The sequence below is a fragment of the Scardinius erythrophthalmus genome, assembly GCF_964197995.2.
Source record: "Scardinius erythrophthalmus genome assembly, chromosome: 17".
Classification (NCBI taxonomy): Eukaryota; Metazoa; Chordata; class Actinopteri; order Cypriniformes; family Leuciscidae; genus Scardinius; species Scardinius erythrophthalmus.
The window spans coordinates 36,700,941-36,727,958 of record NC_138237.1 but is presented as its reverse complement, the minus strand read 5'-3'; the positions used below and the strand labels follow the sequence as shown (position 1 = coordinate 36,727,958).

Genomic DNA, 27,018 nt, shown 5'->3' with positions numbered 1-27,018 from the left:
AGTATGCATTCGATAGACACTTTACTATTGCATGAGGCCACGGGAGAGGATTTGTGAATGGCGAAGAAGCGACACAACTGATGATGTAGGTCACATGACAGTGACAACATGGCATATGTAGTGCATCCGAATTTCATTCATACTACACATACTCATACTATATAAAACAGTGGTTCCCAACTCTGGTCCTGGAGTACCCCAAACTCTGCACATTTTGCATGTCTCCCTAATCAAACACACCAGATTCAACTCATCAGCTAGTTAGTAGAGACTTCAAGACCTGAAATGGTTGTGTCAGATTAAAGAGCCATCTAAAATGTATTGTACTCCAGGACCAGGGTTGGAAACCACTGATATAGAAAATACTTTTTTAACAGTCGCAAAGTAAGTTTAAAAATAAAATGTAGTACCTACTATACAGTATGCTATTTTAGGCTCAGTGTAGGTCAATATAATATATTTAGGCTTTTACAACTTAATTTCACCATAATAAAATACATAATGTGCTGACAACCAAAAACTAAATAAAACCCACAATAATTTAAGCAGTCAGTAAAGCTAGCTAGTACGTGTTCTGCACACCAACAATATTTAAAATACTATAAAAAAAAAATAAAAAAAATCATTGTGTTGTGAGTGTTGATTGCTTTTAGCCAAACAGAATAAATCAGGTTTAAACTGGAAATGATTTTCGATTAGATCAACATAAAAATGCACTTTAAATAAATGACATGGTTGTTTTACATAGTCATATTGCACTTTAGTGTAATACTAAAAACTATCCATAAGTGGGAGGAGACTGGCCAGCAATGAGTTTCAGGTGTGGGTAGCTAGTCATATGACCAAGAAAGCATAAATAATTGTTGCAGAAACAGATAGTGAGATTGGCATGTTTCTGAAATTGGCTCGACGTTCAGCCTCTTGACCCTTTCATATAGGTGTGTGGAGTTATTAGTTGTGTGATTTGTTTGTGTTGAATGAGTGCGTTTTAATAGTGCAATTCCATTCTTATTTGATCCCTTTTTTTCCTTTAGGCTGATTTATTAACAGGTTTTACTCTCTGTCCTGGAAGCTGGGCAGACAAATATTTATTGCTGCGGTACCTTCAATGGGCTGGCGGTCGTGTAGGAGTGTGAACAACCGGTAAATGCAGTATACCTTTTATTGAGGCCGATGGGTGAGGAGTTTGAGTCTGCAGTTGTACTTTTGCTAAAGTATGTTTTGTTTGTTTGTTTTCTTTTATTGCAGGTTGTGTTAACGTATTAACGTGTAGCTTTTTTTTTCTTGTTAAAAAGAGCCACTGTCTCTTGTGTATTTAAGTTTTCTTATGTGGTTTATTTTTTTCTTTCTTCTTTACTTAATTCTATATTGATGTTTAATTTGATCCTATTAAATATCATTTGTGTCATTTGCTTTTGTTTGTGTGGTACTGCTCTCCTCGTTTTTTGTGTTACAGTGCTTAATGGTTTTGTACAGGGACGAAAAGCCTGCATCGACACTTAACCTCCCCTGAGTAGGTGATTCGGGTGGCGTGACACTGCTGTGTGGTGTGTATTAGAAGGTTGGCACTGTAATGGTGATTAATGGTTTCTACTTGTTTGCGGTGAATCCTTTGGGTTTTTCTTCTGGTTTCTATTCTCAGGTGGCAGGAGGAGCATGAGAACAGGCCCGACCCTTGAGGAGAGCCATTTCCTCCTTTTACGGATATTATTACTGACACATGTTTTTAGTTGGTGTTTTATTCTTTGATGGTCTTTGTTGGAATAATAAAATTGTAACATTTTTATAAACTACATTTGATGCTCAAGTGATTTGTAGAGGGCTCCTCCTCCCTTAAATAAGGAGGTCACATAGTCAGTTCATATTTCCTACACTACACATAGAAAATATAGTAAGAATGAGTATTGAATAGTAAGCTTAGCAACATGTTATTGTCAGAATAAACAGAACGCTAGGTAAGCATACTGTGTGAATGGCTGCTTGGTCAGGTCTCATATACTGAGTGACATTTTGATGGTGTCTAAAGTCATCTACTCATGAAGTTCCTATTCAGTTAGGAGTTGAGTCAGCTCATTAGGTTTTCAAGAAGCTTTTCATTGTAATTGTTAGCATTGGTGTCTTAGTAGAATACTTATACTCAGCTGAAACACTCCAAGGTCAACTGTTTCATTACATTACATCAAAAAACATCATACATTTATCACATCATGAAAATTTAACAAATGTACAGAACAGTATTCAGTTATTTTGTAAATTATACTGCTGTTGGACTATGTTTCAGCACTGATGGATCACTTAATGACTAGGAAAAACTCACCAGAAATTGACCAGGAACGGGTGCTCTAGGTTCTGCATTATCTGGAGCTCTTTGAAGACATTGCGCACCTCATTGCGCTCCACACATTGAAGTTTGTTCATATACTTCATGGCATACATTTTCTTTGTGTCCTTTTTCTGAACAATGCATACCTGGGAAAAAAAAGGTAAGTGGTCTTTATTGAAAAAAATCGGAATCCAATGTTGCTGAAAAACTGGACAGTCTCTGTTGCACTCAATAGAGCGCATTAGTGCTCGCCCACTTTTTCAGCGGTGTTAGTTCTGTAATTATTTTCCCCCGTACATTTTTCCTAAAGCCATGAACCAAACCAACCAGCTAGGTGAATAAAAAAATGAGAATGGTACAAGACTGTGTACTTAATGGCTTTAGTGAGGGAAAGAACTTGTTCATGGTAATTCCACAAAGCACTGCGAATGAATTACTCAAATTAAAAATGATGGTGAAATATAAAATTACTCATTTGATTATATCTATAGAAACAATATATTTTGTAAAATATGCATATATCTAAAAATATTTAAGTATTTTGAGAGTGTAGGGAGACGAATGTGATTACATCATTCACATGCAGAGCTCTTTTGGTACAATTTGCTAGGCAATTACTCTGATTGGTGGAGTTTCTTGTACGGCATCATAGATAATGTCATTTTTCACCACAAATTCTGCGGTCTAACACGATTTGCTGAAATATTGCAAACAGATGGCTTTAACAAGAGCATATGCCACTGATTAACAACTTATTTTTTTTTATGTTCATATACACGTTATCATTAAAAATCCCATTTTTTTTCCAATTTCCCTATCCAGAAAACAATGATTTTACTTTTGGAGCCAGACTGCTGTACTCTACTGGAGAGTGGAGAGTCAACATAGATAGAATCTCAGAATAAATGTAACTATATTGAATATTGCTCAATAATAGACAATTGGCTTGCCATACAATGGAGTCAATAAAGTAGTAATTAACCGTCTTGAAGCCAACTGGAGCACTTTTATTCATTGAATTCTCTAAATTAGGTCTTAATCTACAGTATTAATGTTTCAAGCACAATCAATGAAGATCCCTGACAATTCACTTTGGCCTCAGTACCATGAGCTTCATTTGTTTTGATGATTGGTTTGTTTTCAAGTAAATATTTAGCAAAACTTACTTTCCCAAAACTGCCTTTACCAATGGCTCTCAAGATCTGAAAGTGGTCAAAATTGACTGTGGAGAGACAAAAATAAAATGTAACAGTTAGTGCATTGCAAGATACAATGATTTTCTTTTTTCTGTGGAACACAGAACACACATACATTTGTCCATACATTGAAAATGAATGGGGTCCATACATTTCAAGCTCCAAAAAGGACATAGTATAACAATAATAGTATGTTGACTTTGTGCAGCCAACACAGTAAACACTGTAGCAGATGGGAGGAATAGAACCGATTCAAACCCCCCCCAAGGACAATTACTCTGCTGAATTGTAAATAAAACAAGCTGTCAGCAAATTTATTTTTTTATGAAGTTGCCCATCTGATTTAAACAGTTATGCAGTCCGACTCAAAGCATCATCTCTCACCTCATCTAATGCAGCCGAACTCATCATCTAACCTGTGAATGAACCTTGCCCATCTCTGCATCTAAACTGCAGTCTAATATATGCTGTCAGCAGCAATTACAGTTTGATGGTCACTACTCGATAGATACTAGTCTGTTGGTCGAGGACCAGCAATTACATTTTTTAAACGAGAAGTCTGTCTCTGCCTCAGACAGCATGCTCACAGTTTCACAGTATACTCTCTCTCTCTCTCTCTATATATATATATATATATATAGAGAGAGAGAGAGAGAGAGAGAGAGAGAGAGAGAGATATTTATATTTCTCATATATATATATTTCTCAAGTATATGACAAACTTTTGGCAGATCTTAATATGTAACTTTCAGGAGCCAGTGAGTGCCAAATCTTTTACCCAGAATGATCCAATTTACCCCAAAGTCTTGAAAATAGAGTCAAACAACATAAAGGATGAAGAAATAAAGACATTGAGGTACTGTATGACATAAGGGTTAGTAATTTTTATTTTTATTTTACAGTACTGTATGTTCACAGTGTACTTACCCAACTATGGACTTAAAGTAGGCTAAGTTTAGATTTTAGGCTTAGGATTTGGGTTACTAGCAATTACCCAGTTATTGACGTTACTATAGTAATTTGTAATATGTACATGCAGAACTGGACTGTAAAAAAAAAGTTTTTTTGGGAGAACTGCAGTATCCCTTTAAGGCATATCCTTCAGAAGACCTCAACTCTTTGTGTGTATAGTAAATTCAATGTACGTGTAATTAATAGAAGTTGCCCCAGTTACAATAATAAAAAAATAATGGAAAGTGGAAAGGATTTGGAAATGTTTTTAGAAATACACTGATCAACAATAACATTAAAACCAATCTGGTCCAATCACACAGAGAAGCTACTGTAGCTCAAATTGCTGAAAGGCTTAATGCTGCCCATGATGGAAAGGTTTCAGATAAAATCCACCCTTGTTCAAGACCACTCCTCAAGCCCTTCGTTGGCCCACTTTGATATTATACCAAGGTATTCGGCTTTAGGGTTTTGGCTGTTGACCCCGAGGAAGCCCCGATTAGCCCCAATAAAGCCCTGAAAGTGACAGTGACGCTTGGCCTGACAGTGGAAACACAGCTAAAGGTGTTCCCTGATGGCAGTGGCCACTTTCAGCAGGATAATGCACCCTGCCACACTGCACAGATTGTTCAGGGATGGTTTGAGGGACATGTCAAAGAGTTAAAAGTCTTGACTTGGCCTACATATTCCCCAGATCTCAGTCCAACTGAGCATCTATGGGATGTGGTGGACCAACAAATCTGATCCATGGACCCCATCTCACAGCATGCAGCACTTAAAGGATCTGCTGCTAATGTCTTGGTCCCAGAGACCACAGATGTCTCAGATCTGTTTAGGCAGCATGAGGGGGACCTACACAATATTAGGCAGGTGCTTTTAATGTTGTGGCTGATGGGTATCTGATAATGTTATATTTGAATTATGATTTGAGGAAAGGTCGTTTTGTCATTATAAATTTCATAGTTTTAATAAAGTAAACTTTTAACTTTTAATATGGTATTTGTGTAAAAACAAAAAACATTTACAACACTCGTGATAATCTTCAGAGTTTAAATATAGAGTTACTTTAAAAATAAAAGGTACATTTGAGGGACATGTTTTGTCCCATGTCTCAAGAGCCATTGAGTGAACTATTGAGTGCGGGCAAACGATCTAGGACAGCCATTTAGAGAACGCTGACACCCTTTTTCACAGAGACATCCAGAGGGGTCATAAGCTTGTCCTAAATAGTAAATGCCCCATCTCTAAGAGGAAATTCTTACCACAAAGTGAATAACAATTTCCAAATCAAGGCTTCAATAAATTTGAAATATTGCCTGAAGATCTCTTAAAAAAAAAAAAAAACTCTTTAAAAAAAAAGCTAAACATGCTCTTCTTTAACTTTCAAGGCATACAAAAAAATAGCAATTGCAGGGGAAGTGCAGGAAATGTGTTTCTGTCTATCAGTACTGTTTGACTATTAGTGGTGCTTGCATTTTGTTTTGTATTGTTTTAACTGTGAAAACTAAACAGATCTGTGTCGGATTGATATTATATATATACTGTATATTTATTATGACAACTCTCCGAAGATTTTTTTAGCATGCATTTGGTCTTGGCGTAATAGATCTATTAAGCTGCAGCTGATATTGCTGCTGCTGTTTATTATTGCTGTTGTTGTAGATCGCTGCTGCTACAGAGCAAGTGCAGGAACTTGCTACTGCCGATACACACTGTGATACGCTGCAGTGAGCATGTAAGACACACTACTGCTGCACAAAAAGCATATATAAAATTACAAAGCTGGAAGAGAGAAAATGAATAATACAAGCCAAAATGTTTATGCTGCTGTGAGCATGAAAACACACTGCTGCTATACGATAATATGCTTGAAATGAGCCCCCATCAAAGTAGGAGACAAGTCAACCAGTCGGCTCCGCCTTGGCTCCTCACACCTTCAGCTCCACCGGGGACCGTCGTCCTCATGGCCCCACAGGGCTCCCTCGTCCCTCTGGGATCACCTTGGTCAGTTGTTGCTCTGCCTGTGCCATGGACTTCCAGGCCTTCAGCTGCGCTTCATCCCTCCAGCTCTTTGGCTCCATCTGGCTCCTCCTTCCCTCTGGCTGCGCCTTGGTCCTCAGTCGCACCGCCTTCGTCTCAGTCCTCCGGTGCCACGGCTCCGTCCTGCTCTCCAGGTCATTGATGTCAGCTCTTCAGCTCCGCCTGGGTCTCCACCAACATGGGCTCAGTCTCGGTCACTCATCGCCTTGGAGAAGCCTGCCAATCCTCATCAAGGCTCCTCTCTCCATCATCTCTGCCGTGAGCCTGCATCCTGGCCTTTCTGCTGGGAGTTCCACCCTGAAGCCTCTCAGCCTGGCTCCTTCCTCCATCTTCTCCACTGGTGATCCTGCTGTTGGTTGCTCCCTGTTTCCTGCCTCTATGGTCTCAGCCCAGGCTTCTTTCTCATTCCACTCCCCCATGGATTATTGTGTTTTGGAGCATCTGGAAACTGCTCCTAGAGGGGGATTCCTTCATGAGTTCACCGGGTCCTTCTTCACTTCTGCACTACCTCATCCACCCACTCACGCTCTCCAGAGTTCTATTTGAACTCACCTGTCATCAATCTCCTCTGCACCCAGAACTCCTTTTATAAATTCCACTTAACCAGGGCTTGATTGTCTGGCGACCAAAGCAGATTATAGTTCTGTTGTTCCTGTGCGTTACCTACCTGTGTTTTGGATCTTCACGATCTTCTAAACTCTGTGCCTCTGTTTGTTATACTCTGTTTGCTTCCACTTAATGTGCAATCTACCAGTCTTATTTCTTATTTTATTAAATTGTGATGAACCACTAGAAGTGAACTTACCTGAATAATTATGTTATCATTTGTTTGAAGAATAAACTTCTGCACTTGAGTCCATTTCTGTTCCCTGTGTTATCTATATCGTTACACGTTCATTATAATGCTAAGACAACTCCATCCTGCAGATTTTTTTCTTAGCAGTGTGAAGAAAACAGAAATCAAGCGTAGGGTCAGTTCTGGCAGGTCACGTTAGTCAAGCTCGCATCAGCTGACTCTCAGCTGATCCACGTCTACCTATAGGAATACAATGCCTGTCACTGTATACATATATAAGTTCCTTCAGTATTATCAGCAGCTATCGCATTTCTCAGGAGCGAATTACCCTCCTCCCTCCCCAGCTCCTCTCGTCAGTCAGGATTTGGCATTCTGATTCTGATTCAATATATTCATGTTGGTTCTGTTCTGTTTCCCCTAAGCGGGGATATTGCTGCTCTTATTCATGCTAGGCTGCATGGATGCGCAGGGAGCTCTTGCCCAGAACAGAACCATAGGCTACCGCCAATCCTAACTGTATGCTAATTGTCAATCGTATTCAACGATAGTGGTCCTGACAGAAACACAGCTCTTGGTTTACGCATGCTAGTGAACATCACCCTTTGGACATAAAGAATCGTTTAGTAACTTTGCATGAGGTGTCAGGGTTATGTTCTGTTTTGACATTGTTTTCCTTGTGTTCTCCTTCAGTTTGCTCATTTTCAGTTGACTCAGTTTTCCCATGTGTTTCTTTGATTCAACTCATTCACATTTCCTTTGTTAATTAACTCATTAGTTCCCTCGTTTAGTTCTGGTATAAGTACTCCCTGTTTTGTTCAGTTCATTGTCCTTTCTCGTCAGTGTTAAGAGTATGCTATTCAGTTTCTCCAAGCTCTCTCCTGTGTGTTTGCATGGTGGAATCTACAATTAAAAGACTATTTTGAGTATCATGCGCTTTGTTACAGCTACTCAACTGTGACCTAGTACAGAACCTAAACAAAGATTGAAGAATGGACTTACCAGCAGTGCGCATGCTCTGCCTGGAACAACAGGGAATAACCCTCGAGGACCATACGAGTGATTTTCATCAACTGGCGTGCCTGACTTCATTTCCTGAACACATTAATGATATTGTACTACACCAAACTTAATAAGCAGATGAAGGCAAGCCTGTCGTGGAGCACCCTTTTTGGACTTTGTTGAGTGGGTGCTGGCTACCTGTGGATCCTCATGTCCTGAGTCCATTCCAGTAAGTGAATTTCCCGAGCCTGTTCCAGTGTGTGAAATTCACAAGTCCGCTCCAGAGAGTGAAATTCCCATGTTCGTTCCAGTGAGAGAAATTCCGAGTCTGCTCCTGTAAGTAAAATTCCCTAGTCCGTTCCAGTGAGTGAAATTCCACAGAGTGCTCAGGGACGACCTCCGTGGTCGTGTCAGGGCAGAGAGGAAGTTCACATTCAGCCTCCTTGGCCATGACATGAAAGGCAGAGAGTTCAGAGCTGTAGTGGTTGCAGTCAACTTGGGGGGAGATGCCGCGAACGCCGCCAAACAAACAAAATCAACCAAACACAGGAAAACCAGGAAGCAGGACTTAGACCAGTGACACCGACATCCACCAAAGGAAAAGACCAGACAATGAACAGGAGTAAAAGAGCTTATATACACACAGGGTAATTGACAAATAAGACACACCTGGTGCAATCAGGGTAGTAATCAAAAAAGAAAACTACAAAGGACTATAAAAATGGCACCCAGGGCAAGATGCAAACTAAGGGTGCTTTCACATCTGTAGTTCGGTTCATTTGGTCTGGACCAAGGGCAACAAAATATACATTGTAGCATTTTTCAGCTGTTTTGGTTAATTTTCACACCAAACTGATTGCTCTGGTCTGAATCATTTGACCAGTTTGTGAAAGGAACAAAAATGCAGTCACGTGAATGTGCAGGAAAATTCCAACGGAACTCCCGGAAGTAAACAAAGAGAGGAGGAAAAGCCAGCAGACAACACGCCGCTTTGGTAGGTCATACTATGGAGAGACTGATTATATCTCTGGTCATCATATACTACATAGTTTGTATACACCACTTTAGGCTAACTATACACTTTGAGAATGAAGCGCGGATGCGGCTGGAAAATGCTCTGCAAATGGCAAAGTCTTACAGACGGACATATTACCAACTGACTACGGCAGCTGGTTTAGTCCAAAAATGCGCAGTTCTTTAGGCAGTTGGGTCTGTTTGAGGTCGGATCACATTCCCACCACAAACGAACCTTTCCAGAGTACGTTTGAAAGCGTAATGGTCTCGGTACGCTTGTTTGGTCCGCTTTTAGTGCACTCCCGAGTGCGATTGCAGCATTCACACCTTCCCTAAACGAATCGCACCAAGGGGGACAATGAACTCTAGTGCGATTCAACCGAGGAGGAGGCAAGTGTGAAAGCACCTTAAAAGACCGCATAACAAAAACACAAGAAATACAAAACCTGGGAATACATAATAGACACGACATGACAAATTCCTGATGGCATTTCTGATGTCCTGTTCTATTTCTGATGTACTTCAAGTGCTTCAGATACGAAGGACAAATGGACTTGCACGGTAGCTTTCTAGCTGTTACAGCACGGCACCCCGGTGCAGACACGTAGTAACGAATTCACTACCAGCAATGCTTTTTCGCTGTACCCTCACACAACTACATTGACTGCTATGCCACTGCTGCTAATAATATTCACTAACATTGTAAAACAGAATTTGCCATGCATGCTGCTGCTGCTGTTAAAGGGGACATATCATGAAAATCTGACTTTTTCTGTTTTTAAGTGCTATAATCGGGTCCCCAGTGCATCTACCAGCCCAGAAATGTGAAAAGTGACAACCCTGTAACTGTGGTGCCCGGAAAGCGATTGGGGGTTAGGTGTCTTGTTCTTTGTTTCCTGCCGGTAATGAGTATCGAACCCACGACTTGCGGGTTTCAAGTCTGACTCTCTAACCATTAGGCCAAATTTGCAACGCATGCAGCAGCTGCTGTACATATTGCTTGAATAAACAAAAACATCAAAAATCAAATGCCTATTTTACTTTAACGAGTTTACGTACCATGCTTTGTCACTGAAATCTCAACAACTTGCAAACAGTATAATTTGAATTTATTATGCATTCTGCTGTTGTTAATATTCGCTAACACAGCAATCTGAATCTGCTATACATGCTTCTGCTAATGCTGCACAAAGTGTTCAAAACTGCTGTAAGTCCTGCTGAATAACCGAAACAAAAGCAAATTACAATTACAACTTTAACAAGTTCACATACCGGCGCAATCCTTTGTCACTGTATCCTCACAGCATGACAACTGCTGCCGATGTGTAAACAGAAATTGTATATTCGCTAGCTGCTAACATGCTAATTCATTCACACCATGCATCAAAACAGGACTTTTTTAAAAACCTACTTTATATGTGACTTAAACTAATTTCATAATTAATGAACTTTACACATCACTGAACCCAAACCTTATTAACAACGAACTATGACAGCTTTTTTTGTTTTTGTTTGGTTTGTTTGTTTTCCTTGCTTTAAAGCTAAAATTAATCTTGTTGTATCACTAATCATCATTAGCCCGTTTACCAGAAATTGTATTTGTTTGTATTGTACCCTACAAACAAAGGCGATCTGACCTGAAAATGATGAAGCGTAGTTCTGACATTGGACAGCATCTGAAATCAACTCGCAAACACTCAATGAATAAATGAAACAATGCCCTTAAAAAAGATTGAAAACGTTGTTGGAGGAGGTTTTTAGAGCGAAAATGATGATCCCGGGTGAAAGTGTATATGTGCGAATACTTAATTCCCTGTTCTTAAGTATGCGATGCTTCAACGCTGTATTCTCACATCGACTACATAAACCACTTACATTTACATTTTACATTTACATTTAGTCATTTAGCAGACGCTTTTGTCCAAAGCGACTTACAAATTAGGACTAAATTAAGCGAGTCATCGTGAAGAGGCAAAAACAACGCAAGAAGTGCTCGCATTGTAATGATCGAATACGAAGTTCATGCATTGTTCAGAGTAGCATAAGCCCGATAAGGGAGGATTAAAGGAAGGGAAAGATATATATATATATATATATTTTTACTTGCTGCTGCTTATATACCGCACCGAGATAAGGCGTAAAAGACGTTCACTTATCTAGCAGCTGAGTTTCAGAGGAACTCTGAAAACATGCAGCAAACTGCTATAGAGAATGCTAACCAGCCATTTAAATGTTGAGAAGCAAGCTCAATGGCTGCAAATGCAGTAAACGATGTGAATATCATCAGGTTGTAAAGCCATAGAAACTTTGGGGGTGGCTCTTTTTACACCCACAACACTCTCACATTGTGTCGGTTGTTTTCTCATTGACTAGCACCACTCCAATTTTCTTCAAGGAATGTAAAATTTTGTTTAATAGTTGTTTGCTTTACTGAGTCATTGTGCGCACTGCTGTTTACCCACGTACATGATTGCCTTGTAAAATGGGCCAATCGGCTATTGCTATAACTGTACTTGTGATGGCCCATCTCTTCCTTTGACTCGTTTACACACAGGTGTATTGGAATCTAGGTTGTAAATTTTAGACCTGCACAAACAGATTTATGAGAACCTCAATAAATGACTTTCTGCACTCAGCAGCTTCAGATCCTGTTGAATGGGTTTACTCAGGTTAAATTCTGTTCTAAAGTGAGCAATCTTAAACTGAGATCTCAACAGAAGATTGACATTGATTGCTTTGACAGGATTATTATTAAGCTAAAGTACTTCATGTACATACAGCAGCAGAGGACAAGTTGAATAACAACTAACAATTTATTCTCTACTTCACACAAAAACACCACTTTTACCATACTTTTATGTGGTTTTTGGTTTCACTTTGATTAAACAAATGAGTCCTGAGTAATATTAATTAATTACATGAACTTGCAATAGAGTTAGAGTTTAGGGTAGGGTTTGTTGCTTGCAATTATGCAGAATTTACAGTGTATTGTACATGTATTGCGTAATTGTCACTTTAAAATAAAGTGTTACTGTGATTTTTGTTCTTTTTAGAGGTTGACCGTTCCTGCAGGTCACTGTATACAATCATTGCATGGAAAAGAGCAGCTCAGGTTTCTCTGTTTGTGCTCCGTAGAGTTCATACTGTTTTGGAACAACAATTGGAGAAAGGATTTCATTTTTGGCATATTAAGTCTCCTGAACTGTCTGCCATTGGCTGGTCAGAAAGATAGTCCTGCCTTAAACTCACCCCATTGATTTAGTGTTGCTGTGTCGGATTGGTTGGGATGCCCAAACAAATGTTCTGATAGAAACAATTTTAGGGGATTTTATTGATTGCTTATAAAAATATCCTAACAGTTATACATTTGTGTGAAGAAATAGAAAAGATTGTTAAATGAAAAATGAGTTTATATATTAATGACTTTATTAGTGTAACAGAATTCGAGTCCTCTGTCCAACTATAGGAACTGGAACAACTTGTTTTGTGTCCAAAAACACACTTACCCTCGGCTGGGTCATCACTGACGGATGTCCTGCTAGACTGTCCAAGTCCCATGTCTTCTTAAGAGGTGAAGTTCTCCAGTTTAAAATGGAAACATCCTCTGAGTTTGTTAATAAGGATATATAGCTCTATAGAGGAATGAGACAAAGTGAAGCGTGAGTTTAATGAGAATCAAATCTGGACCGACTTTACATTACAGTGTTTATGTTACATAGGGGTGAATTCAGGTTGATTGGGACACTTTTTCCAAGTAATATCAAAGGCAAAAAGTGTCCCAAAAATGTCAAATGTAACACGCGACAAAGCGACCGTTGCAAATCCATTTGTCCTTCGTATCGCGAATGCTTGGAGTACATCAGAACTAGAACGAGGCATCAGTTTACTGTCGGGGATTTGTCATGGCGCGTTGAGCCGCATCCAGTGTAGACAGCATCACTGATTATAATGGGTTATATTGTGTTTTGTCGCATCGCACCACTCGTGCCCGGTGGAGACACGGTGTAACACCAGTTTTTTCTTTTTCTTATCTCTTGCTTTTAATGGGCCGTGAAATCAAATACACTGCTGAACAATAACCAATCATTTGTTTGCGCCCTCCGGCTTCGGGTATGAATGAAACATACATTAAACGGGAGTGTTTAGCACTCCATAATGCTGACGTCGCCTCGTTTTGGATAAGAATAAAACGTTAGTTCATGCAGAATATCCTGTCTTTCGGAATTTAAATCTAGATTTATTCACGTTGGCCCGTGAACACCACTGCATGAGATGAATTTACGTTTTACATTTATGTATTTGTTAGACGCTTTTATCCAAAGCGACTTGCATTGCATTTCAAGGTACACATTTTAAATTCTTATCAGTTCTTGCTTTCCCTGGGATTCGAACCCATGACCTTGGTGTTGCAAGCGCCAACGCTCTACTGTTTGAGCTTTATTAAAAGTGCGTCGCTCCACGTATTCTACGCTCATGCATACATTCAGTACTGGGTAGATTACAAATTGTAGTCAGTTACTGATTCCAAATTACATTTAACAAAAATTTGAAATGTAATGTAATCCATTACATTACACATTTAAGATAATATAATCGGACTACTTTTAGATTACTTTTGACCTAATCGTTCATCACACTGATTTAAATAGGATCATCTTGTACCATATTGTAATAAAAATACAAAGAGAAAGAAAATATATTCCATTCTTTGTAATCAACAACATGAAGTGCATTAATGTAATGTACATTAGGTCAGGGTTTCCCAGATTGGGGTTCGTGAAGGAACTGCAGGGGGTTAGTGAGTTTATTGAAAAACTATTAAGTAATTAAATCATTTTAAAATTAAATTTAAAATAAAACACTTGCTAAAAAGATAAAACCTGCATGTCATGTGACCATTAACCGACATGACATGAGAGAAACATAAACTTTATTTTATTATTACTATTATTGACTTCATTGTATTATTGACCTAAAATCTCAGGGGTACTTTAGTTAAATATATTGTGTCAAACTGACAAAATTGAACAGGTTCATCGGACAATAGAAATAAAATGAAAGTTGATTTTATTTGAAAGATTTTTTTTAATTGCTACTCATTCATTTCTGCTAGCCAAAACATGATATTTAATGTTTCATGAATACATGAATTGTTTCATGAATTGCTATTTTAAATAAAATAAAATTTAAATAAATTAAATAAAAATATTTGGTGTAATATGCTGTTCTTCATATTTCAAAAAAAGGTATTAGATCACTGCAAAACAACTCCCATGACAATAATGTGAAATGTTCAATAGTTTCTTAAATAACACCAAACCTAAGATATATTCACTGGATAAAAGGTGAGACAACTAGACCTTATTAAAAGTACTTTACTAACCAGGAGAATGTGCAAATATACTCTTTACTTACACAGTAACATAAACAGTATAATGTAAAGTCCAAATAGAGTGGCAGAAATAGATGAGTTAGAAAACTGCTAGTAAACACGATGTAAGATCACGTACTGTATTGACCTGTAGCTGAACTCTGTTGTATATAAATCATCAGTAATCATAAACTTACCGTTTAATGTGTTAGGATGGTCGAGGTGATCCTCAAAACGATGCCAGCAGTCACACTGGCCACAGGCGAGACTGCAGTGTACAGATGAGTGCTGGACACACAGACTATCCCACACAACTTCTCCACTCACCGCAATGCCGTGATAAGATCCTTGCAGAGCCGGAGTCAATGACACACTGATGCAGAACACACGAACATGCTGCTTTACCTCCCATATGCGCTCGAGAGTCCAGAGAGACTCATGCCTGCATCACAACACACACACATCCGCGGACAGCCCCAGTCTCCGAGCAGAGGACATCTGATCTGATCCAGATCACCGCGTGTGTGTGTGTGCGTGTGTGTGTGTGACTGCTGAGAGCTGCACAGCTGAGCTCACGTCCTCAACTGTTGATCAACTCATCACTATGCGTCTGTGGAAACATCTGATGGGCACCGCATGTGATGATGATGATGATGATGATGGTGGTGGGAAGGTTCGTTTATTCATGCATGATATGGTTCAATAGGCTACTGTATACGCAATGTTACTGCGCTGCTGGTCTCCCCATAACCTTTTATTCATTTATTCAAGAATTCGTTTTAAAATGCATTTTATACACTGACATTATAATTTATTGCAATTTCTTAAAATCATAAAAAATAAATAATAATATGATTATTATTCGAAAGAAAAGTTTAAAATAATATTTGAAAGAGTAGCCAGTCAAATCAAAATCAGTGCGGTGTAGGCTAACAGAAAGCCATTTTGTTGTCATGTGACGAGAAATTATTGGTAGACCCTAATGTCAAGGTCGGCAAGTTTCTTAAAATTATCTTTTTTTTTTCTTTTTTTTTTTTTCTTTTTTTTACCTTTTATGACATGGCAAGGTTAGGTCGTCGAATGTAATCACTATCCTTAATTCAAACATTCATGATATTTTTTTATTTTATTTATTTATTTATTAAAAGTAGGTTTGAAGATTTTTTTTTTTTTTTTTTAATTAAGATAATCACAAAGTAAAAATATTTTAGTATTATCAGTAACCACTTGACACATTCCTCAAATTAAAACTGAGCAAAAATTTCCATAATTGTAAAAAAAAAAAAAAAAAAAAAACATAATAAAAAACCCCCAGCATTTAAACAAAATAATATTTTTAAGAACTTTCGTGTTTTAAAGTAAATTCTAGAAGGTTTGTAGCAGTGCTGTCAAATTGATTAATCACGATTATTTGCATCTAACATAAGTTTAAAAAATATATATATAATAATAATAATAATCATATATGTTTTACTGTATGTTAGATGTGATTAATTTTGATTAAACAATTTGACAGCACTAGTTTACAGTCAACCAAAAGTTTGTCATTATGGAAAATAATAATTGCATCATAATTGTGGAATAGAATAGAATAGAATAGAATAGAATAGAATAGAATAGAATAATGTATCTACATCAAAGCTAGATAAACCATTGCATATCTTAATTGTGCATGTCAAGGGCCAAGGTCATGTGAATTTAGATATTTGCTTAGCTTGCTTTTTTTGCACAGGCATGTGAGGCTAGTAAATTTGCTCTGGGTCTGTCGTCTGTCTTGAAAGTGAAATTCTTTTTAGGCAGTAAGAGAGCAATAGGATCTCTCAAAAATCCAGCCAAATCACCATTACGCTCTTGGCACACCGGAGTACTTTACAAGATTAGATGCCTCATGCACACACAGCTCTTTTATAGCTTAACTGGCATTTACAAATACACTAGTCACCTTTCCTGAATAGACTTACACAACAAGTTTTATCGCACAAGCATGCTTCTTTTCACTGACTTAAACTGATGAGCTTGTGTCTTTGCTAAATGATAGAAGCGTTGTTTATTCAGGAGGAGAAGACTACAGTTCTCAGCAGGGAAGGTCAAACAGCGATGGAATGACAAGCAATGATCAGCTGGAGAACTTGTGCTTCCATCTAGTGGTGCAGGACTGAACTAGGTTTTCATTTACATCTAGTTGCATAGTTATTTACACACACATACTGCACTAATTTACAATTAAAATGTGTTTCCCTGGAGATTTAAAGTCATTAGATTTGGCTTTTCAATTAGCTATATGTATAATGAATGAGTCTGCACATACAGTAATAATAATGCACATAATTAAATGTATTCAAAGCACATATTGTGATTTTGAGAAAACACTTTCAGGCAAGGTTTTGTGACCATTGAGCATTTCTTTTCTAGTTTGCAGATTCTCGTCTGTCCAGGACATCATTGGCTCTTATTCCTAGAGCCTGTATTCACTTGCACAGGCTGTGCGTGATCAGTCACCGCAGGTATGTGACATTTATAGAGTTCATTTGTTTACTATAAACTTTCCGTTTTCCCCATATACACGCACTAGCCCTCTGTGCCTCTCTACTGTACATGTAAGTGCTGCAGTCAGCTTTGTACTTGTTTTTGGGAAACAGTTTTGTTGCAAAACCCTTGTGAAAAAGAAGTGCACACAGCAAAATAGTCAAGTCAAGTCACCTTTATTTATATAGCGCTTTTTACAATACAGATTGTATCAAAGCAGCTTCACAGTGATAACATGAAAATAATACAACAAAGTTTGTTTCTAGAAGAAAATTGCGTCATCGTCCAACTTAAAGCTACACTGTGTAACTTTTTAAGTTGATTCTTAGCAAAAAACACTTTGTTCTATCAAAAGTTTATGTGTTCATTCATGTGTAATTACTTCCACTAACTAATAAAGTATTCTCGTAAGCGTAAAATCTGCCATTTATAATACATATGAGTGAGTCGCTTGAATGGCGGCAGCCATGTTGCGCCTCCATCTTGAAAATACATTCGCCAAAGAAGGACATACCTGGAAATTCAAGCTTCGCCTTTCGCGTTTTTACACTCAGTGACACCGTGACGAATGCGAGGGGGAGATTACTCGCGACTGCCGGCAAATTTGAAAGATTGCTGCAGATGGAGGATTACGCCTATTTTCGAGGACATGTAGCAGAGTCGCCAAGGAAGCGAAAGAGAGAATTAAAAAGTCAACGAGACAGGCAAATCAGCAAGACCAAAGTCAATATTGGAGTAACTTTTCCCAGATGGAAAGAGCTCATGAGGAGCAAAGATTTTAAAATGGACGCCGACGAGTTAAAACGACCTCGGAATTGAAAGGAACAGAAACTAATATTCACTGGGTAGTCATGTACAATTTCACCGCTAGATGGGGTAAAACATCACACAGTGTAGCTTTAAGTAAGGCAGATCAATAATATTGTTGAATATTAAATGTCTCCAACTAAGCAAGCCAAAAGCCAAGGCAACACAAAAATAAATAAATTAATTAACTCTGCTCAGAGTACACATGGTCCCACTCTAAAGAGTGTTAAAGTAAGGGTACGTTTACACAACAACGATATGCTTAAAACTGAGAAGTTTTTTCCATTGAGTTTTCCTCGTACAGACGACACCATTGTCAAAACAATCCACATTCACACGGATAGCCTACGTGAAAATGACCAAAAACGCTGTATTCTGCTGCCAGGCCAGTAGATGGCAATAAAACACTATAGACTAAATATGTAATACGCATGTGCATGACGTCATCGTCTTCAGAGATTCGCTTTTTTTTCTGGTTTACATGAAGACCGTTTTCAAAAAACTAGGACTTTGAAACCTGTTTTCAAAACTTTGCATTTACAGGCGCCCAAAACGCCATTGTCATGTTAACGAACGGCCAAAACGTATAAAAAGTTTTTTGTTTTTAGTTGAAAACGGTGTCGTGTAAACAGCCCCTGACTCTGATTCAGAGTTTAAGTTATAATTGATTGGTTACCATTATTGTGATCAGTGTTTCGTTTAGTTGGGCAGTTTGACTCTTGGCTTATTATGTGAGTTTATGATCTTTGTAACATTGTTTACCAAAACACATGATTTGTTGCAAAGGAAGCAAAAAAACAAACAAACATGGTGATATAGTTTTCAACATCATAAAGTAGAATAATTCACTAATCTTATCCCTTACCAAAAGTGGTTATTTGTTATTTATAGATTATATTCACCAACAATAGCTATTTGCAACAGATCAGACATTCGGAATTTTGATTTTTAAACTCATTGTGGGAATTTTTTTTAGGCAGAGAGATTAATCAAGAATCAGCATATGAATTTCAAAAATGGTGACATGCTTCATGCCGCAATGCATGCTGGGAGACATGAGTTTTATACTATGGTGGTTCCCAGCATGCACTGCATGAAGCATGTCCCCATTGTTGAGATTAAAATGATGATTCTTGTTGTCTGTGTGTCTAAAAGAAAATTCCCACAATGTATTTTAAAAATCAAAATTCACAATGTCTGATCTGTTGCAAGAAAGTACTATTGTTGAATATAATCTATTAATAACAAATAACCACTTTTGGTCAGTGATAAGATTAGTGAATTATTCGAATTATTCTGCTGAAAACTATATCAGCTGATCATCTTTGTTTCACGGCGTCCTTTGCAACAAATTTTGTGTTTAGGTAAACGCTGTTACAAAGACCACAAACTCACACCAAAAGTCAAGAGCAAAACTGTCCAACTGAATGAAACACTGATCACCATATGGTGATGTAACGCAGTATGTTGTTGTGGGAAGAAGGAGGCGGGAACCGGCGAACGTTTAACATCTTTAATAAGTAAGGGATAATCCACGGTTAGCCATGCATTAAAGGATTTTAATGCACGACGTAGAGGCAAAGAACCACCCTCCGCTTCGCGTCGGGTGGTTGCCTCTACGAAGTGCATTAAAATTCTTTAATGCATGGCTAGCCGTGGATTATCCCGCTTATACCTTGGTTATTTGCCAAGTTAAAAATAAGTTAAAGCTGTAACTGATGTTTACAGTGTAATTTTTTAACAGACGTGTAAAAATGACGGTTATTTCTTAAGTTAAGGCTCGTCAGTTCTTGCACTCCATCCGCTTTAAATAAAGTAGAGCCATCGGATTGCTTTTATTTGAATGAATTCACATTTATTTAAATTCATTATTAAAATAGAGAGACAGAGAACTGAAGGAGAAGGAACAGAGAGAGAGAGAGATGCGTGCGCGAGTTACCTGTGTGCGTCAATCTCTTCTTTAAAGTCTAGCAGCTAGTCCCCTCGTTGCTTAAGCATATAGCTAACTTAATGATTCTTTAATGGATTTATTACAATTATTTATGAATGACAGGCAACACTGATACAAACTAAACGATATTCAAAAATCATCCATTTAGCCTACCTAAACGTTTTCATATGCATCTCTCACTCTGCTTGCAAGTGTATCTGTGTTACTATGGTTACCAATGTAGCGGATTAATTTCAAACTGTAATCAAACTGACTGGAACTACCTGTGCATTAAACGGTTTTACTGCACACCTTCCAGCCAATCAGAATCGAGTATTTAAACAGCCCATGGTATAATCATAAAATAAACAAACCACAAAACTAAAGTAAACACACATATAATAAAACAAAACACAACATAAAGTCCAGGCCTGGTCCTCTCTCTCCTGGTGTAAATTGAAGCTCTTGCGTACCCCTGTTGTACAGCCGACTTTGTTTGTCCTGAGCCTGGAGCAAATTCTCCATGGAGAGCCGCCCCAATGTGTGCAGTTTTGCTTGGAGGTCCATGACATACTGAATTTCACTAAGGCTGTTTGAAGGCCACTCCTCCCAAGCCTTTCTAATGACATCAAGCACGCCCCGGGGCTGACGACCATAGAGAAGCTAGAATGGGGAGAACCCAGTGGAGGCTTGAGCCATTTATCCCAATTTTTGGTGTCTTCTTTTACAAACTTACAAACCATGAATTTTAATGTGCAATTAAATCGTTCCACCAAGCCGTCTGTTTGTGGGTGATAGACACTGGTGCGAATCGATTTAATGCCCAAAGTTTGTCTAGTTCGCTTAATGTACGTGACATAAACGCTGTGGGCAAAGAGGCGGGACGTGGGTGGAGCTGAGGTGCCTGGTTGCTGAAACTACGCCCGCCTAGCTCGACGTGATGAAGTTAGCTCAGGCTAAGAAGCTAATGCTATATGCTACTGGCAGTACCACCACAAGGGCTGTGCAAGTGTGCAACTTGCCAATAGTTAAAGTTCATGTTTTTGCCTTTCGAAATACTATAATAGTTAAAAGACATAACTAAATTATTGCTCTGAGCGTGTGACAGTGATTCATGCGTATATATGTCAGTCAGCTCAGCGTAGAGAGCTTTATTCAGTCCATTTAAAATCTGATTTTGGCCGCCTCTCAAATGGGTCAAACCAAAGATATTACCTTTGAAGTTCAAGTAAATGCACTAGAAATCCACGCTCATTGAGGGGTGTGTATTTATTGCATGGACAGAGAAAGCACTGACACCAGCAGGATTTCATCTGACAGTACGTGCACAAAGGTTTTTTTTTTTTAACACTAAAAAGTTAGCATATATAGTCTATCAGTTCCGTGAGAGCAACGGTACCGCAGAACGAGTGTAGCCTCTATATTTATAGACGTTTTTAAATCTGAAAACTCCAAAAAGCAATGAAATTGTCAGACATCCATGAGTGCATGTTCACAGAGAAAAAAAAAAAACTGACAAACAGCGCTGGTTGTTCTCTCGATACTCGACAACGACAGAATCCAAAAGTGTGGCCGAAGGTATAATGCATGTATTAAATTGTATGAAATAATCCCGAAAAAAGCACAAACATGGCAGAGATGAAGCCAAGGGCAGACAAACAGCTAGTAGTGACAGCAGTGGCAATCCACCTATCAATCAAGTGGCCACGCCCTTAATTATGCAGAACTTTAAGGCTTAATATAATTTAAACGGGTGAGTTAAAAAAAAAATTCAGTTCGCACTTAAAGGTAACACTATTTTACGGAGTCCTTGTTAAACATGTTATATGTAGTTACTGTAGTAATAACTATAAATTAAGCATAATTACATTCAACCAACCTTAAACCAAAACCTAATCTTATAGTAATTAATATTACTCACTCAGTACTTAAATGTATAGTTACACTGTAACACGGACACCTTGAAATTAAGTGTTACCCACTTAAATATATTATTTTAACGTATATTATTTCCGTAATAAGTACTCTTTTTAAAAGTAAGTAAAGTGCATTTCTTTTTCACAAGGAAGGATTTGCTGTTTGCAATGACTATTAAACAATACGAGACCTTAATAGGCATTCTCTAGCTCTGCTAGAGGATAATTGTGATAAACTCTCTTTAATGTTGACTGACTGAAGCTTATTTAAAGACTTCTTGGTAACACTTCAGAATAATGGTCCATAACTATGCAGGAAGGAATGCAGGACAAATGAATATAATGAGAATACTACTACAAAAAAAAAATAAAAATCCAAGCCATTATTTACATCATGGCTGCCACACTAGAAACATTAAAAATGGCTAAAACACAGCGCACTGATGCATTTCGGTCTTCAGCCTTCCTCAGGTAACACGTGAGTCACAGGTGTGGGAGAGAACTGGGAGAAAACAATCGAACCATTACAGGGAGACCTAACATTAACTATTACAAAGTTTAATCACGTACACCAAACAAAAAAGAGAGAGACAACAATTATAATTATAATGATAATAATAATAATAATAATAGCTTTTCAAGAATGGAGAGTTCTTCATTCAACCCAGGAGAAATTGTAGGTTTTAACTGAAAAATCCAAAGGCTTCCCTTTGTAAATGTCTTTGTAATCTATCACCCTTATAATAGACCCAGTTACAGTTTCCAAACCAATACTTTTTCAACTAGATGGATTAGAATCATGTACGGATGCATTATGTACTGCCATAAAGGCCTAATCTTTGTTTCATGAATAGCATTTTTGTGATCCCATATATCTATCTTGCAGTCTACACTTAGTCTGGCCCATGTAGAGACGATTACAAGGACATTGAAGCCTATAAATTCCATGCTTACTCTCACAACTAATGAAGGGTCTAACTGAATACATTTTCTTCGTGCAGACATCTACAAATGATTTGGTTTGAATTAGCCTACATTTGGGATTGAATTACATGGGGTTGCCATCAACACTTCCAAAGCTTCACAGCTCATCCTGGGTCAATATTAGGTTGTTTTGATGCTGTTGAATGTTTGATGATTGCTTATTTTACATATGCATCTGGTTACATGCAGTATGGCTGAATCTGAAATCGCCCCCTAAACCCTCATTCACTATTCCCTACGTTAGTCCACTAATACTGAGTGAATGAAAACGAGTGAGCGTACTTCGGTTGTACACTCGTTATTGTGGTGCAATGTGGGATTGAATGAGTGCACTCAATAACGTCCACCACTCTAAAAAACACTGGGTTAAAAACAACCCAAGGGCTGGGTAAATCCTATAGGACAGAACACATGTTGGGTTGTTTATTTAACCCAGCATACTGGGTTGATTCCTTTTTACTACACTATAGCAGGCCTACTAGCTTTTTTTTTTATCTAAAAAAATTGTTTTGTTTTTTTACTTCATACATGAATGTTTACAATGTTTACGGATTAATTTAAATCGTCTAAACTTTGTTTTTAAAAATACTGCACACACCCACTGGTTTGCATGATAATTCTCGATCATATTTTACAGTACATATTGCATACATTTAAGCTCGTTTAACAAATATTAGAAATAAAAGTTTTGAAAAAAAAAAAAAAAAACTTTTGTAATCGAACAGTCTCTGTTGTCCCGTGTTTCCACCGTAGTACTTATAACTTATATCTCGTAGCCGAAATATGCTGTGACTGACTCCACAACCAGTCCATAAACAATCGACACAGTTCTGAGAACATATTTTAACTCTCTAAGTATTTCTGTATCTTTTTTTTTTAAATAAAATCATAAAATATTATGCAAGTCATCATTTAGGTCTCCATCACGCGAAAAGATCGACGCGACACTCGTTAGGTGACTAGCATCGCGCCCCTGTATGTTGCTTTGCATAAAATTAAACGATATACAGAACAATAACGAATTTATAGATTAAAATAAAATGTACACACACCTGCGATTTTGGATTCAGCACATCTCTCCTGCTTCTTCTTCGCATGTGTTTTGATCAGGAGATTCTGTAGCCTATACTCTATCAGAAATACATTCTGTGGTGGAAATAACTTTTTATGCAATAAAAACATAAAGGACACTAACAAAAACTATACAATACTTAAGTAATACTCAATCTGTTCTTCATTGGCACTGCTGTCCTCTTGGTAAACAAGCACACTATCTTTATTGGAGCAAAATTGTTGGTTGTAATTTGTGCAAAACATTTTTGTGGTGCTAAATATTGACATGATTCATGTTTATTGGCCTCCGTTGTTTACAAGTGTCATAGATACTGCATTGTGGGATATTCTGACGACACTTGGCTGAGCAAAACCATAAGCCCCAGTGTTTCGGCAACAGAACTGGATGACTTCCAGGCTAATTGATTCATATATCATGTCATGTTTGGTAATGAACACAACATGTTTGAATTTTGCAGTGTATTTAATGCATGCAGCGCACAGACAGCAGTGTTGTTCACAGAGAGCAGAAAGCATGCTTCTGGTTCTGGTTCTGGTTCTGATGCCCATGGTTTGGGCTCAGCCGTACCCCATACCACCAACCTGTTACACTAAAGTGCTGAACATGGGTAAAGAAATCACTCAAAAAGCGGAGGACATTAAAAAAGACCATGAGATTGTAAGTCTAACACATCCAATTGAGGTGAGTGCAACAATGCCATGACAAAACAGAAGTTGATGTGTTTATTGTGCCTTGTGTTGCAGTATAGATGCGCAGCTCACCTGCCCGACCTGTACATCGATATTCATGTGAGTACTAACAAACCATTGCAGAATTATGCATTCAGCATCTGAGAGATAAAGCTTGCTTGTAATGTAAAATAATGACGTACTCATTTTAAGCACATATCATGTCTGGATCAGATTCCGCCTTTTTTTATCACTCCCATTATATATGTGCTTTAAAATGTTAAAAGCCTTGTATGGTCAATCATGTATGTTGTTTGTGATGACAGAACGCTTGTGTAATGTCCACCATGAACTCTTATATGTCTCTGCTGGGCGGCCTGAGAGAACGCCGGTGTTCCTACAACAGGAAAGTGCAAAGACTCTATGCCATGATTAGACAACTCTATTTCATTATATCACAAAAATGTCACGGGGTAAGTCAAGCATTTATTTCAGATATATATTTGGTCCCGCTTTATATTAGGTGTCTTTAAACTGATATTTAAATGAATCATTTGATACGTTGCATTTATTGTGTAATTACAGCTGTAATTAATTTCAGTTATATCTATCTAAACCTCAACTCACCCTTAAACCCGTACCACCAAACCTGTCCCATAACCAGTTTTTAAATCATTTATTTGATATTCTTTTTTTTTAATACTGTGTGCCCTTGCTATAACTGAGTGCCTGAAAAGTAGCTGATCTGTTTCAGGACTTGGTCTTTACCCATGATAACTGTGAAGCATTACAGTCCAGAGGACGGAGAGGCTGAAATCATCTCGTACATCACTGGAGGGAGTTTGGAGGAGGACTGGGCAAAGATCATAAAGAGCCTATTACTCAGCATGATAACAGATGTTATTCATAATCAGCAGTAAAAAAAAAAAAAAAAACATTTATATGCTTTCACATTTTTATTTTTTTTCATTTTAAAGTTTTTAAACAATTAAAAGGTAACATTTTTCTTACATCTAAATGTTCACATCATCATCATGATTTCAGGTATACTTGTTTTTATCACATGGTAATAATATAGCACCTTGCAGATTAGTTACATGACACATACTTTGATTTGATGGACAAAATCTGTTTTCAAATATTAGTAATATTACAAAAATGAATATTCACTTCTTTTATGGGAATACAATTACAAAATTGCTTATGCTAAAGTTGTTCCCATTGACTTCACTTTAAAGAAAATGATTTAAGCTAATAAATTAAAAACATGCATAGAATGTATTTAAGAATGGCATTTTTAATGTATTTTCAAACAACTAAACATATCTGGGGAAAATATATATATCGTCACGTCATTGACTACATATACAGTAGGCCTGTGTGTATATAAAACTGCAGTGCTGTAATGTAACTTTTTAAATGTTTATTGCTTTAAATATTGTTTAATATTCACTATATTCAATATAAAGTGATGTGTACAGTGTATTTTGATATACCATCATGACGTGTTTTGTATTCTAAATAAAAAAAGAAGAAAAAAATAAAAAATGTACCACAAATTCGCCACAAGGTGGAGATTGTGTGCAACAGTTTTGTTTTAAAATCGGGCTTTTCATATTTTATCAGTAGTCTTCTCTTGACTAGAATATTACAATAACATTATTAAATACAAATATTACGATTACTTAAATTCATTAAAAAAACTTTAAAATGGTTTGTTAGAAATGCTTGTTGCTCATATAGGCTAGGCTACTTAATTATTTTATCTTCTTGTTTTAGCTTCTTGAACAGGACATAGTGAGACATATAAGATATAACAAGGCAGCATTGTAAATATAAAACAAGTCTGTAGTGTTGTTTAGGCTACTTTATGATGAACTTTAAAAACTACAATTCCCATAATTCTGTGCAGTGGGCGTGGCTCTGTCTCACTCACACACACACACACACACACGACAGCATTGAGTGAACAGGTGAACATGAGTGTTTCACTCGCCTCAGACGGCGCATGGTTTCTCATGGATGGAGTGGAATAAGTCTATTACAACTTGAAGTTATTTTTATATTTTTTTTAAGTGATGAAGATGTCTACATTTCCTGTGGAGTTTCGGATAGTTTTCAGCCCAGACGCTTTTGTTTTTTTCTGAAGTCAACTAATTCATCATCTACATAATCAGTTTTTTTTTTAGCATTTGAGGCTCCTACCTGTATATTATTTTAAAAATGGCTTTTGCAAAATTCAGCAAGATGATCCGGTTTCCTGCACTTGACATCAAGAAGAAAACCAAGCAATATGAGCACGTTCATCGGGATGTAAATCCAAACGACATGTGGGAAATTATCGGGGAACTGGGCGACGGTGCTTTCGGTAAAGTTTATAAGGTGAGTTCGGATATTAATAAACCTGTTAGACAGCGAAACG

At 37.6% G+C, this 27,018-nt stretch overlaps 3 protein-coding genes across 4 annotated transcripts in view; 2 read left to right on the top strand and 1 right to left on the bottom strand.

Annotated features, from left to right (window-relative positions):
- The window catches only part of stk32a (serine/threonine kinase 32A), an 86,721-nt gene extending 71,419 nt beyond the window's left edge, over positions 1-15,302 (bottom strand). For both annotated transcript variants that reach the window (XM_081391051.1, XM_081391052.1), the window contains exons 1-4: positions 14,888-15,302; positions 12,826-12,951; positions 3,490-3,545; positions 2,318-2,469 (exon numbers count right to left, since the gene is read on the bottom strand). In XM_081391051.1, coding sequence (XP_081247177.1) covers positions 2,318-2,469; positions 3,490-3,545; positions 12,826-12,877 — 260 coding nt within the window. In that variant the 5' untranslated portion in view covers positions 12,878-12,951; positions 14,888-15,302. The remainder of the gene's footprint in view (positions 1-2,317; positions 2,470-3,489; positions 3,546-12,825; positions 12,952-14,887) is intronic.
- On the top strand, positions 14,949-26,195 carry cytl1 (cytokine like 1). Its single transcript, XM_081391053.1, has 6 exons — positions 14,949-15,363; positions 17,103-17,194; positions 24,386-24,585; positions 24,672-24,716; positions 24,923-25,069; positions 25,351-26,195. Exons 3-6 carry the CDS (start codon positions 24,394-24,396, stop codon positions 25,408-25,410), a joined length of 444 nt encoding a protein of 147 aa, XP_081247179.1. The 5' UTR covers positions 14,949-15,363; positions 17,103-17,194; positions 24,386-24,393; the 3' UTR covers positions 25,411-26,195.
- Positions 26,196-26,540: 345 nt separating this feature from the next.
- The window catches only part of stk10 (serine/threonine kinase 10), a 60,867-nt gene continuing 60,389 nt past the window's right edge, over positions 26,541-27,018 (top strand). Inside the window, exon 1 of the mRNA XM_081390399.1 lies at positions 26,541-26,978. Coding sequence (XP_081246525.1) covers positions 26,820-26,978 — 159 coding nt within the window. The 5' untranslated portion in view covers positions 26,541-26,819. The remainder of the gene's footprint in view (positions 26,979-27,018) is intronic.

Coding starts and splice junctions, on each gene's coding strand:
- cytl1 (XM_081391053.1), top strand. CDS start 24,394: ATGCATGCAGCGCACAGACAGCAGTGTTGTTCACAGAGAGCAGAAAGC. Junction 24,586..24,671: donor TTAAAAAAGACCATGAGATT/GTAAGTCTAACA, acceptor CTTGTGTTGCAG/TATAGATGCGCAGCTCACCT. Junction 24,717..24,922: donor ACCTGTACATCGATATTCAT/GTGAGTACTAAC, acceptor TTGTGATGACAG/AACGCTTGTGTAATGTCCAC.